At 41.2% G+C, this 14,454-nt stretch overlaps 1 protein-coding gene across 4 annotated transcripts in view; it reads left to right on the forward strand.

The window, feature by feature from the left end:
• TLN2 (talin 2) overlaps window positions 1–14,454 on the forward strand; it is a 449,584-nt gene that overhangs the window by 251,892 nt on the left and 183,238 nt on the right. For all 4 annotated transcript variants that reach the window (XM_081228039.1, XM_081228042.1, XM_081228041.1 and 1 more), the window contains 2 exons: window positions 1,470–1,612; window positions 3,628–3,755. In XM_081228039.1, coding sequence (XP_081084165.1) covers window positions 1,470–1,612; window positions 3,628–3,755 — 271 coding nt within the window. The remainder of the gene's footprint in view (window positions 1–1,469; window positions 1,613–3,627; window positions 3,756–14,454) is intronic.

Raw genomic sequence — 14,454 nt, forward strand, 5'->3', positions numbered from 1 at the left:
TGTGTGTGTGTTTAAAAATAAAGACTCCTATGTGGTGTTGTGTACTTCCATTAGAAAGTTGAATTTGGTTGTTTCCTTTTTTGTGGTGTTAACAGCCATTGATGATCATTACTTAGATCCATTATTTCCTTAGGGGTTACGAAATAGTAATATAATTCTATCGTAGGAAGGTCCTTTTCTACAGCTACAGAGCTAATAATATACAGGAAAGCCAGTATATATACCCCATGTATCCCCCAGACCTGTGCTTTGTGCACCTGGCTGCCTGACGCCACCCCACTCCCAAGGATCTTACTTCATGCACATTTCACTCAGACCTTCCCAGCCTCTTTCCTTCATTGTTCTTTCTCTCAGTGCTGCATTGGGAAGATGTCATCCTTGGCATTATGTTTATTGATCTTCCGTGGGGCTTTCATTTCCTCTGACCCTTTCTCCATTCTCTCTTTCTCTCTCGCCTCATTTGATTTACAGTTGCATACTTCTTTCCAAATGAGACCTTAGTAGACAAATCCTGAGGATTTTTATACTGTGCATGATGCTCTTCCAGGTACTGTGGGAGATGAGTCCATCCAACACATTCCCTGTGCCAAAGTTGAGGCTTGTAATAAATACTTGCTCACAATGTGTGTGTTAGGCCCGGGGAGGAGGTAGGAATGAGAGCTGTGGGAAGTGCAGAGGAATGATCCATCCCTTTGCACCTAGGTATCAGGGAAGTGTTTTCTAAATGAGTGAGATTCCAGGTGTGCCATGGGCAAGGTTCTACCCTCCCCAACCCCTTAGTGGCCTGTCCTCTCCTTGCCCCAATTACTTTCATTTTCCTCCTCTTTTCTACTTAAGGTCAGAGGTAGTAACTCATTATACTTAGAGTTTATAAATTATTTGACCTGATCAGACTAAAGACCAGCCTTGACTTAAAAGGAAATGCAGGGCCTCCCTGGTGGCGCAGTGGTTGAGAGTCCGCCTGCCGATGCAGGGGATACGGGTTCGTGCCCCGGTCTGGGAGGATCCCATATGCCGCGGAGCGGCTGGGCCCGTGAGCCATGGCTGCTGGGCCTGCGCATCCGGAGCCTGTGCTCCGCAACGGGAGAGGCCACGACAGTGAGAGGCCCGCATACCGCAAAAAGAAAAAAAAAAAAAAAAAAAAAGGAAATGCAAACTTGACTGTCTTGGCATAAAGCCCTGTTTTCCTTATCCCACCACCCCAAGGAAGGCACATGGATTCATTCTGGGGCTTTACTAAGTGAGGAATCGCTGCAGATTTCTCCCTCATTTGCTTTTTCATGTGTCATATGGTACCTGTGCAGTTACTCTGCAAAGTTAAAAAGCTCAGATCTAATCTAAGAAGTAACTATAACTGAATATCAGCATCCTAGAAATCCACGTCTGCATCACACTGCTGTTTTGGTTAATCCCCTTGAACTAAGAGGAAGAATCGACACAGTTCTTTCATATGTCATCTTGCGTTGCAGTAAATTGGCTGGATCACAGCCGAACGTTCAGAGAACAAGGAGTAGATGAAAATGAAACGTTGCTGCTTAGACGGAAGTTCTTTTACTCTGATCAGAATGTGGACTCGAGAGACCCCGTGCAGCTGAACTTGCTCTATGTTCAGGTACAGTATTGAATGCTCAGACGCTGAGGTTGGTGAGCTCTCCGAAAGCTCTGGCTGTGGCTTGTGGTGGGCAGGAGCTGGGTTCCGGCTCTCACCGTGTCTGTGACATGCACTTTCCAGTCAGGTTGGGTTGTGGTACAGGTTGGTGTCCACTGTGAGCTAGCCATCCAGAGGTGGGACTTTTTTGGCCTCCCAGGTGGGGTCCTCATGGCAACTACTGTGTCTCTCTGCTTGGCTTCACAGCACTTACCTGGCTCATCACTTCACACGCACTATAGCTTTCATAGCTCGCATCTAGAATACAAGGATGGTTATTGGTCAGAAAATCAGTACTTCTTATTAACTGAAAGATACTACTCTCTCAGTAACCTTTTATGTTTTTACCATTAACTAATTGTTTAAACTCAGACGAATCATTCAAATTATCTGAGTTGCAGTTACCCAGTATGTAAGATGTGGGCTTTGCACTAGACAGTCCCAAAGGTTTCTTTTGGCTCAAGGAAAACATCTTCCTCCCTCCCTCCCTCCCTCCCTCCCTCTCTCTCCCTCTCTCTCTCTCTCTCTCTCTCTCTCTCTCTCACTCACTCACTCACTTCTTTCATTCTTCCTTTCCCTTTCCTCTCCTTTTATTTATCTGCCTATCAGCTTATAGAAATAATGCGGGGGGTCAGCAAAATGCAGCCACAGCGTCGCCTGTGTTTATAAATAAAGTTTTATTGAAACCACATCTCATTCATTTATGTATTGCACATTGGTAAATCCCCTTCTGTATCACAAAATTGTCTACGTGTTGTCCATGGCAGCTCTCATGTTCCAACAGCAGAGTTCAGTAGTTGTGACAGACACCACATGGCCCAGAGGTGTAAATTATTCACTCTCTGGCCTTTTACAGGAAAAGTTTGCTGACCCCTGAGTTAGTGGATGGAAGGAGGTCTGGGAGGAGATAGGCTGGAAGGCCAGAAGGGAGGGAGATATCAGGGCAATAAGAAAATGGTTGTTGGTTTAAGACTCAGGGCCATAGGTTAGAATGTCCATCTGAGAGTACTCTAGGGGTCATTTAACTGGAGAAAGGAGAGACAAAGAAAAGGAATAAATAGCAACAACAGTGAGGGGTCAGGAAATGGGAACAGGACTTCAGGTGCAGTGGGTTCCTGATTCCAGGACTGTGCATTTGCTGATCATTTCCCCCAAATGTCTGCAGTATTGAGTTCTTGTCTGTTCTCTCTCTGTATTTTGGGATGGGGATTGGGTTGATTTTACTTCTAGATAATTTTTCTGTTAGCTTTATCCTTTAGGGTCATAAAAAATACATTGCATTTCTGTTTCCCCCTCTATGAATCTGGTCATTATACAAGGATTTCCCTTTGCCTCTATATTTTTCATGATCACTTCGACCTCCCTAGATTACACTCAAGCTTCAGTTTTAATATACTGGGCATTGCTGATGCTTTCCATCTATAGGCAATTTGGGGCAAGGACTTCTTTTCCTTTTGCCTTAATTCATTTTTTGTTCGTTTGTTTAAATAAATAAATTTATTTATTTATTTTTGGCTGTGTTGGGTCTTCATTGCTGTGCACAGGCTTTCTGTAGTTGCGGCGAGTGGGGGCTACTCTTCGTTGCGGTGCGTGGACCACTCATTGCGGTGATTTCTCTTGTTGCGGAGCACCGACTCTAGGCACACGGGCTCCAGTAGTTGTGGCTCGCAGGATCAGTAGTTGTGGCTTGCAGGATCGGTTACTCTGCAGTATGTGGGATCCTCTTGGACCAGGGATTGAACCTGTGTCCCCTGCACTGGCAGACGGATTCTTAACCATTGCGCCATCAGGGAAGTCCCTGCCTTAATTCTGCTGTGCTACGATCACCCACAGTGTCTTGAATGCCTCACTCTGGCTTGGCTGGCATGTTTCCCCTTGTTCCACAGAGAGGGTACGCTGGAATGTGGGAACATGGCAATGGAGACAATGTGTTGTTCCTTCCAAGCTCGTGATGCTTTTTGCTTCCTCTTGTGTTGCAGGCTCGGGATGATATCCTGAATGGCTCCCACCCTGTCTCCTTCGAGAAAGCTTGTGAGTTTGGTGGATTTCAAGCCCAGATTCAGTTTGGACCTCATGTGGAACATAAACACAAGCCTGGATTCTTGGAGTAAGTGACCTTTTGTTTTTCTTTTTTGCCTTCTTTTCTCTTCACTGTTTATTTTTGAGCTAGCTATGCCATGTGTGTACACCCTGGTTTCAGTAAATTGTGAGATTGTTAGCTTTTACTCGGTTCAATATATAATGAAATTTGTGAGCCTCGGGGAAAGCAAGGGGCCTGGAAATTCAGGGTTGGGATGACTGAAGATGACTTGCTCCACGTTCGGGCAGGATGTGGTTTCCTCTGGACCAGAGGGTCTGTGGCATCCCTCCACGGTGTTGTCCAGGGTATTTCTGGACTCGAGAAACTCACTTCCCCCATCTTCTGAAACCCCTGCTCCTTGGGATATTCCTATGGGAATGGGACCAAATTTTGTCATGTTTAATATCTTTTTAAGCCTCCAATATTACAACAGGGTATAAAAGAGAGAGCTTCACATTATTTACTGTAATCTTATGAAATCTTCATTGCTCTGCAAGTGTGATACATACATTAAATACTGGCTCCACTCTTCCATCTGGTCTTTGGTTCTCTTTTATAAAATGATGGGGGTAATTTTTGTGGCTCAATACTTACGGGTTCAGGAGAAAGCTAACCCTCCAGATTCATCATGGCTCCTCCGAATGTGGGCCTTAGGGTTGGTTTTCCTAGAAATGCCCAGCAGACAAGCCCAACCATACGGAGGCTGCTGTTTGTCAGAGTTCATTTTCCCCTGTTTGGTCTGGGCTTTCCAAGGATTTTGTCTATATAACATTTCTTTCCTTTATCTGTTTTTCCCCACCTTTTCTTTTCTCTCTTCTGCTACTTCTTAGATCAGATAAAACATTTGGCTGAGCCAAAAAAAAATCACTGCAGAAAGTCTTAACTTGGTCAATATCATGCTCTCACCTGCAGTGCAGCTTGTAGTGGGGACCTGACAGGAATGCCAACTGGGGTGGGTGGGCATCAGCTTTTCTGTAGGATACGCCAATGTGAGATGCATAGAGTAGGTCATCTGTTGTATTGTGTCTGAGTGTGTTGAGAGGAGAGAATAACATAAATGCTTATTTGGCCCTTGACCTCACTTTCACTTTGGTGGAAAGTAGTTGGGACCAGCGTGTGCCCTAAGGTAAAAAGGAAATCTGACTTCTCTCCTAGTGGCAGAGAATGCCTGGGCTGCACACTGTTGGGTCTAAACTGAGTTGTTACTAAAAAAAACTCTACCCTTGTGTTAATGAATCCTGGGGAGCCTTTCTAAAGTGGTGCTTTGTCCTACAGTATCCCGTATTGACCTTGAGACTGAGACTGGCTCTGAGCAGGTTCCTGTCATTAACTTTGTTCTGTGTTCTCCAAACGAGTCATATGGCCAAGGGTTCCTCAGGGCCACTTCTACCCAGTTGGTCTGGCTTCCTTCCTGCAGGAGTCATGGAAGCTTGCCTTTGTCTGTCCTGACACCCCAGATGCCTTTCAGAAAACCACATGCACACAAGCTTATACTAGTTTCACCTTGCCACATTCTAACCTCACAGTTGGTCCCTCAGATACATTTTGTGTCATAAACCTGTGGATTATGGCCATGGAAATTGATAACACCAAGAATTATTAAGCCCTGGAGGGAGGAAACATATTTTGTTTGTTTCTTTGAGTGACTGATGAAGAATAGGAGAAAATGAAGAGAAGATTTATGAACCAAAATTTTAAAAATAAAATGTTTAGTTTTAGGCTTTTGTAACTGTGAGCCTATCCGGCCCTGATGAGAAGGTGATCCACATGTAGCCATTCACTGGGTGCCAAAAATGAGGCTGCCATGGTCATTTCAGTATGCCTTTTCTTTAGAGCTTTTGGACAGATAATTCCCAGGGCCCCTTTGTGAATTGAGAAAGCGGTATATTTTAAGCACAGATGTGGAAGAAGAAGCAGAGAGAGGAGATGTGGCTTGTTCACAGTGACATAGAATTTTTCTGCAGGTAGCTTTTGACTCCTTACACTGGGATTTACAAACAGATTCCTACTTGGAGGGCAAAGTTGCCTCTTTTCACTGGTCTCCCAATATGCAGCAAGATTAAGAAAGTACTTTAAAATGTGATCGCAAGGTTCTTTGGTCTCTTTGCTATGTCACTGGTTGTGATAACTACATCACAGCGAATACTGTTACACCACCGACTGCTTGTGTAGGGATTACAGACAGCGTGATAGCACTGGTATTTCTCTTACACTGTCTCCTGCAATTTATGCGCTATCAAATGCTGCACACCTACACTCCATTAAAGATGTTCTTTCTCTTAATGTGAGGCCGTCAAGGTTAAGCAATTGTGTTCATTTTTCTTGTTTCTGAGATTATGGGATGGAGCTCATGCCCCTAGTGTATGTGTATCCTTACTCAGATTCCAGATTAAAACAAGCTTATTGTGCCTGGTAGCAATTATTTTTCCATATGAATTTGATTTTCTCTTTAATTAGACCAAATCTAGTCTAGGTAATGAGGGATTTTCATTTAATGTAGATGTTTAATTGTGTATATTATTGCACGTACACTACAGGTAGAACTTCCTGAGGATATTCGTCTCCTCTTAATTAAAACAGCAAGGTCACATTTCCCTGATTGTATGTTGGATAGTCTGAGACTATTCAGCGATATATCCCTGGGCTGTCCCTAGTGACTGTGGCTGAGCTGTGACTGCCAGCCTTTGTTTTTCCCCATCTAGCTTTCATATATACTATTGGCTTTGAACAATTCAGTTGGGAAAAAAAAAAAGAAGATTGGACTTTGCCACAGAGCCTGGTTGAAGATAAAGCCAGGCAGAGATTTTAGTCACATAGCTTAAGGGTGAGGTACATGGAAGTATGTTTAATGACTCTATTTCTTTTAATTTTTTGAAAACTTGTTCAGCACTTGTGCTCAAAGTCAGCATACTACGGACCTTTTTAAAAAAAACTTTATTGAGGAATAATTGGGAATAATTGACAACTACAATTACTATATTTTTAAAGTATACAGCTTGATGATTTGATATACATATACATGTAGAACGATTACCAAGATCAAAATAAAACATCCATCACCTTACATAGTTAATTGTGTGTGTGTGTGTGTGTGTGTGTGTGTGTGTGTGTGTGGTCAGAATGCTTAACTACTTGGCAACTTTTAAGTTCACGATACCATATTATTAACTATAGTTACCGTGCTGTATGTTAGATTCTTATTCTTCTTATAAATTAAACATTTGTACTCTTTGACCTACATTACCCTTTTCACCTCTCCCCTACCCTGACCCTGGAAACCACCATTTTATTTTCTGTTTCTGTGAAAATGGCTTAAAAAAAAAATTCTGCATGTAAGTGAGACCATATAGATTGGTCATTCTCTGGCTTATGTCACTTAGCATATAGCCCTCCAGGTTCAACTGTGTTGTCACAAATGGCAGGGTTTCCTTTTTTCTTGTGGCAAAATGATATTCCATTGTATGTATCTGCCACACATTTTCTTTATCTGTTCATCCGTCAAAGGACATTTAAGTTGTTTCCATATCTTGGCTATTGTGAATAACGGTGCAGTGAACATGGGTGTGCAGTTATTTCTTCAAGACACTGATTTCAATTTCTTTGGATATACACCAAGGACTGGGATTGCTAGATCATATGGTAGTTGCTATGGACCTTTTTATGAGAATTTTTTTCACCTTTCTTTAGACCCTTTAATGATTTCTGTACTCAGTACCACCTTAGTAAAGGTGTTTATTTAGAAAAATTTAAAGCAGAGACTAAAAGATTTTCAGAGTTTTCAGGGATTTAAGGATTATTTAGTGTCCCCCATCTGCTCTGTAGATGGGGAAAATAGGTGCAAGAGAGATAGGGACAGAAATAAGGAACAGAACCAGGGAAGCTGGAAGCCAGGAAACAGCCAGTTCTCCCACATCCTATCTGATGTGCTTTACGTACATGACACTTTTCTTCAGGTCATCTCCAAAGAGTCCTAGGGAGGGAGATTTTATCATTTGATGGGAGCATAAAGTGTAACCAGCACAATCTAGTAACCATATATATTCTTTATGCTCTCCTGTGTTCAGAAAATGCTTGCAGAAAGCATGCCATGTGGTACCTCACTGAGGACTTCCTATGTGTGTTCTGTTGTGCCAGGTATAGGGAAGATACAAGGGATATTGTAGATTAATTCTTTGCTGTTTTTGAGGCTACAGTCTACTTGGCGATAAACATATGAAATTGTTATTTTGGAGAGCCAAAACGTGCCTGTAATTTCAACAAGGTCTAACCTTTAACTATACTTTGAAAGCAGGATGGTTGGAATCTATTTAGGATTCCAAAAGTTGCAGGCTCTGGGGACTACTGTGAATTGTTTCAAGAAATGTGGCAATAATATAGTGCAAGAAGCAATGTTGACAGAAGAATTTGACAAAATAGAAGGTAAATCTAAAGAATTAGCTCTTAAAACAGCAACAACAATGAAACCTATTAAAATAATGACTAACTTTAGGCCCTTTAAAAACATGGTAGAAAACTTTACAATGTGATCAGAGTCAAAATGGGGTAGGGGATTAAGAGGTACAAACTATTGATACTATATGTGTAATAAATAAGCTACAAGGATATATGGTACAGCACAGGGAATATAGCCAGTCTTTAATAATAACTGTAAATGGAGTACAATCTTTAAAAATTGTAAACTTAAAAATTTTAAGGTGTACTCTGTTGTATACCTGAAATTTACATAATTTTATAAATCAACTATACTTCAATTTTAAAGAAGTGATCAGAGTCAAAGCCTTCTATGGCTTATTGTATCAAAGAATATTAAATACACTGATAAATTTTAGACCTTAAATCAAGTATATGTGATAAAATTTTAGATAGCTGTAGGTGATGGGTATAGAATGTTCACTCTATAATTCTTTTAAACTTTTGTGAGTTTGAGATTTTTTTCATAATAAAATATTGGGGAAATATTGCTAGCCTAAAAGAATAGAAATAGATTGTAGAACTTCCAAACCAGATTGTGTGTGTGTGTGTGTGTGTCATGGGGAGCAGGATGGTAATGGAGAAGTGATACCAACAACTTGACCAATACAGTAGGAGTCGTACAAGGTGGTTTACAGAAACAAAGCCAGAAAAAGTACAGTAAATAGAATGTACAAAATAAGATATGAGAAATACTTCTAAATATCTTAGGCATCATAGCAAATATAAGTAAATCAAACTAACCAGTTAATAGACAGAGGTTCTCATTGGATGAAATTTTTTTAAAGTTCAGCTCTATAATATTTCTATAAGACATACTTAAAGTTTAAGGATACAGGAAAGTTTAAAGGCATAAAATGGTGTACCAAGAAACTGGTTAAATCAAAGCTAGAGAAGCTATACGCAGTGTCACAAAAAATAGACTGTAAGGCAAACAAAGCATAAGTAGAGACAAAGAAGGTTGTTATGAAGATAGAAGGCTAATTCGCCAGGGTGTGAGCCTGTATGCATCTAACATTACCTTAAAATATAAAAAGGAAAAACAGACAGTATAACAAGGAGAATTTCAGATACATGCTTTTAGTGGAATAATTTAACATACTTCCCTCAGGGAGTGATAAGTAGACCAAGATCAAAATAGAAGAAAGAAAATGTTTTAATCAAGAGAAAGTAATGAAATAGAAATCATAGAGAGAATCAGCAACACCCAAAGCTGCTTCTTTGAAAAAATTAATAAAATATGTAAATTTCTGGTAAGTTTGATCAAGTAAAAGAAGAAAAAGGCAAAAATAAACATTATTAGTAATGGGGACAGAACTTCAGATAGGGATTTTAAACATCGTAAGAGAATGAAATGAAAACTTGAAGCCAAAATATTTAAAATCTAGACAAAAATGGATATTTAGAAAATCTGGATGGATCTATGATCTTGAAAGAAATAGTCTCAGTGGTTTAAAATATACCAATGAAAAAAACAACAAAACAAAAAGTAGGCTCAGGTTATTTCAGAGAACAGAAAGAGGAAAAAAAAAAAAAGAAAACCTCCAAACTGGTCACCTTAACCTGGAGCTAGTAGAATTAAGATAGCAAAATTGTATACAGACCATGTAACACTTTTAAACTCAATATAGATGCCTTCCCTAAAATTTGTAAATTAATAAAGTCCAGCATGACATGTGTTTATACATAACTGCAATTTGTAACTGGTTTCTCCAGGAATGCAAAATTCATTGTTCAATAAGTAATTTATTACATGTCTTTCTACCTATAGGCACTAGACATTAGGGATACAGCAGTGTAAAACACAGTCAAACATTCCTGCCCCCATGGAACTTATATTCTAGTTCAGAGAGGCAGATATTAAATAATAAGTAAATTACACAATAAGGAAAGAAAAAAGAAATGATTTCAGGATTAGAAAAATGAAACTGTCATTAGTTGTAGGTGATAGGTTTATCTACATAGATAATTCACTCAATCTATGAAGAAACTAATTAGAACTATTAATAGAAAGGAAAGTCTCTGGAAGAAAGATCAATACATAAAGGCAGCTTATTACCACCTAGATCCAGACAACCATGGTATTCACCTGTAGGACTGTGAAAAATAAAAATATGTGTGTGTGTGTGTGTGTGTGTGTGTATTTGTGTGAAAATATATAGAGGACTCACACAATTATCCCAATTTCTTAGAGAGCTATAGTAATTAAAACACTCCATTATTGATGTAGGGTGATGTTAAGAGTTCTAAAGGTTGATGAACTTGCCTTAATGAAAGTTAAAATACCAGGCAAAAGACATTACCAAATGAAGAGTGAGGCCCCAGAATGAAAGAAGAAATTTGTATATTTGTAGTGCATACTACCAAGAACAAATTAATGTCCAGAAAATATGAAAAAGGAAATAAGTCCTTCTAAGAAAAAAAGGTCAAGATAACAAATAGGCACTTGAGAGAAGAGGAAATTCAACTGACTTCTAAAGACAGGGAAAAATATTGAGCCTCATAAGCAATCCAGAATGCAAAATCGATAAGGAGATAGCATTTCATGTCTCTCAGATGGGCACAAATATTTTAATTAATTAATTTACTTATTATTATTTTTTGTTTTTTGGCTGCATTTAGTCTTTTTTTTTTTTTTTGCGGTACGCAGGCCTCTCACTGTTGTGGCCTCTCCCGCTGCGGAGCACAGGCTCCGGACGCGCAGGCTCAGCGGCCATGGCTCACGGGCCCAGCCACTCCACGGCATGTGGGATCCTCCCAGACCGGGGCACGAACCCGCGTCCCCTGCGTCGGCAGGCCGACTCCCAACCACTGCACCACCAGGGAAGCCCTGCATTTAGTCTTTTCTGTTGCACGTGGGCTTTCTCTAGTTGCGGCAAGCAGGGGCTACTCTTCGTTGCGGTGCGTAGGCTTCTCATTGCAGTGGCTTCTCTTGTTGCAGAGCACCAGCTCTAGGCGGGTGGCCTCAGTAGTTGTGGCTCGCGGGCTGTAGAGCGCGGGCTCAGTAGTTGTAGTGCATGGGCTTAGTTGCTCCGTGGCATGTGGGAATCTTCCCGGACCAAGGCTCAAACCCATGTCCCCTGTATTGGCAGGCGGATTCTTAACCACTGAGCCACCAGGGAAGTCCCAGATGGGCACAAATTTTAATGTATGAAAACAGCAAAGTACTTTACAGAGGAAACAAGATATCTTAGAAGATGAATCTGTTGAATTTAAAAATACAATGAGAAACAGAATACATTGTGTTATAGATATAAGGAGATGTAGGAACATGATAAAATATGTGTGGAAATTACCTTCAGGAAAATGACGACCCTTAGGGAGAGAAAGAAGGATGGTGTGGGACTTCAGCTAAATCTGTCATTTGTTCTTTACAAACAGAAGGAGAAGTAGGAATCATAAAGCAAATATGACAACATGGTAACATGTATTTATCCTTGATGATAGGTATATAAATTGAGGTATATACTGTTCTTTATATTTCTAATGTTTTCACAGTTAACGTGTCTTTAAAAAAGTCAGTTGCAGTAGTCTATGTGTGAGGTGATAAAAGCTTGTGATCACTGAGGTTGGATATATACCATGTGGTAAAGGCAAAATTAATGGGCCTTGGAGGTCAGACAGAAAGGTTCTGTGACTCTGTATGTCACAGGGAGAAATAGTCCAGTGGTTGGGTGCAGGCAGGCAGGGAGCTAGCAGGTGGAGGAAACCTCCCTCCTGCTAGATTACCGTAGCCCCCTCGTCCTGTTGGCGTGTTCCCCAAAAGTATTTCACTGAGAAAACACAGCAACCCAGGGTATGAATCTCTGAGGAAGAATTTAGAGTGGACTTGGAAATTTTTCCCCACAAACTCAAGATAATTCTACTGTCAACAAGCAAAGCTCTTGACACAGTAGGAAGTCTTAAAGTCAGTTTTTCTCTTGGCATCTGTTCAGACACATATTCCTCCTTTGGAGTTGTTCTGTGCGTTTTAGTCAGAATAATTTGGCTGTAGATTCTGTTTTCATACTAACAGTGAAGCAAGCGTTTCAGCTTCGTTTCTCACCAACTCTGTCTTACCTCCTATTCCTCACCACTGCCCGTTCACTAGCTTCTCTATCGTTGGCTTCTGTCACGTGCCCCTGACAACCTGGAGCGCTCTCATCAGTTTGGGGTGGTGATGACCATCAGTGGTGCCTTCACTGTTTCCTCCTAGCAGCAGCCTCCTGAGGTTGATGTCTCTCTCCCTAACAACTGTCAGACTCCAGAACTTTCAAACCAGGAACCTCTGAATGTATCTAGCCCGGAGCTGTCTCTGAGCCTCTGGACGATTTCCCCTCCTTACGCTAAGGGGTATTGGGATTGGTTCAGGAGCACAGAACTACTGTATGACTGAGGCCCTCAAACCCTTTCCTGTGCTTTCCCCATGCTGTCTTCACTCTCCACTTCTTGCCACTGTCACTATTTTCCAACTCATCCAGTGCTTTCTTCCACCTACATCATCACCTCAGTTATCCAGGACTTGACCAATACTCTAAGTCACACACATTTTCATCTTTGAGTCTGGATTTAAATTCAATGTATCCAACTTCATCATTTGAGCTTTCGGCCCACTGGGCCAGTGGTTCTCCACCTTTAGCATATGTCAGGCTCATCCAAAGGGCTTGTTAAAACATACTACTGGGGGCCTCCCTGGTGGCGCAGTGGTTGAGAGTCCACCTGCTGATGCAGGGGATACGGGTTCGTGCCCCGGTCTGGGAGGATCCCATATGCCGCGGAGCGGCTGGGCCCGTGAGCCATGGCCGCTGAGCCTGCGCGTCCGGAGCCTGTGCTCCGCAGCGGGAGAGGCCACAACAGTGAGAGGCCTGTGTACCGCAAAAAAAAAAAAAAAAAAACATACTACTGGGCCTCACCTCCAGAGCTTCTAATTCAGTGGGTTCGGGGCAAAGCCTGAAAATGGACACATCTAACATGTTCCCAGGTAGTACTGATGCTGCTGGTCTTGGGACCACACTTTGAGAACTTTATGTGATACCAAATTTGAGATGTTATTGTTACTCATTTGGTGGTTGAGCATAAAGATTGGGCTCAGGAAACCTGGGTGTTCCAGTGTCTTTTGGGTGATACTGTCCTTGCTGTACCTCGGTACCTTCCCTCCCCTTTATTCCTCCACCATGTGCTCTTCACTGCTTTGTGTGTTCATATTGATGCCCTCATTCCCCAGGAATGAGGGGGCAAGCCATTGTTTTCAGTTCATATGAGCAAAAACACTCCTAGGTAGGAATCCTATCTGCTTTTCAGGTGATAAGATCAGCTTAGAGAGGTGGTGAGTTACCCGTGGTGCTGGGACTACTAGGTGACAGTTCTGGGACAGATGAGAAGCAGTTAACCTTTCCTCAAATCATGGCTGCCTCCCACATACTTGTGTACTTATTTTCAGACTGGAGAACATCTTTAGAATGCCTCTTTTGGAATAACTTATAGAAGCAGCTTACATTTATATAAGAAAATGAAGTTTTCAGTGAATGGCTGTATTTGAATCCAGATCCCTCTTCCTCTAGATGTGTTTATTAAATTCCCCTTCCCTTTTTCACTGCCTCTTGGCATTTCTAAAAAATTGACTGCCACCACTATGGTCATTGTTACCATTATCTGATTGGGTGTTTCTGTTATTTTATTCCTCTCTTTGTCTGAAAATTCTCAAATACTGATCACATGATACGTCTTTTGATCACAGGGTAGCTTGGAGAAACCAGGGTGCTAAGTAGCTAAGAGCATGGTCTCTGGAGCCCACAGAGGAGGCTTAAGTTGTTGGCTATGATTGTGGACAACTTACTTAGCATCACTGAACCTCCTGTTCCATATATAAAAAACTGGAATATTGGAATATTTTCTTCCAAGGGCTTTTGTCAGAGTTTAACTAATCTATTTATGCATGTAAAACACCCGAAACATTGTTTGCCTTTCAGTAAAACGGCAGCCATTAGTAGTGGAAAACCCTCTATCAACATGGTTTACTGTTGCTTGGATAATCCCCAAAAGTTAATTAAAGTAAAGAATCTATGCTACTACCTCTCTGAAACCCTATATTTTAACTTTCAATTTAAGCATTCATTTGCCAATCTTTTTTTTTTTTACAACTTTATTGGAGTATAATTGCTTTACAATGGTGTGTTAGTTTCTGCTTTATAACAAAGTGAATCAGTTATACATATACATATGTCTCCATATCTCCTCCCTCTTGCGTCTGCCTCCCTCCCACCCTCCCTGTCCCACC

Source organism: Mesoplodon bidens (genome assembly GCF_964165515.1).
Source record: "Mesoplodon bidens genome assembly, chromosome: 3".
Classification (NCBI taxonomy): domain Eukaryota; kingdom Metazoa; phylum Chordata; class Mammalia; order Artiodactyla; family Ziphiidae; genus Mesoplodon; species Mesoplodon bidens.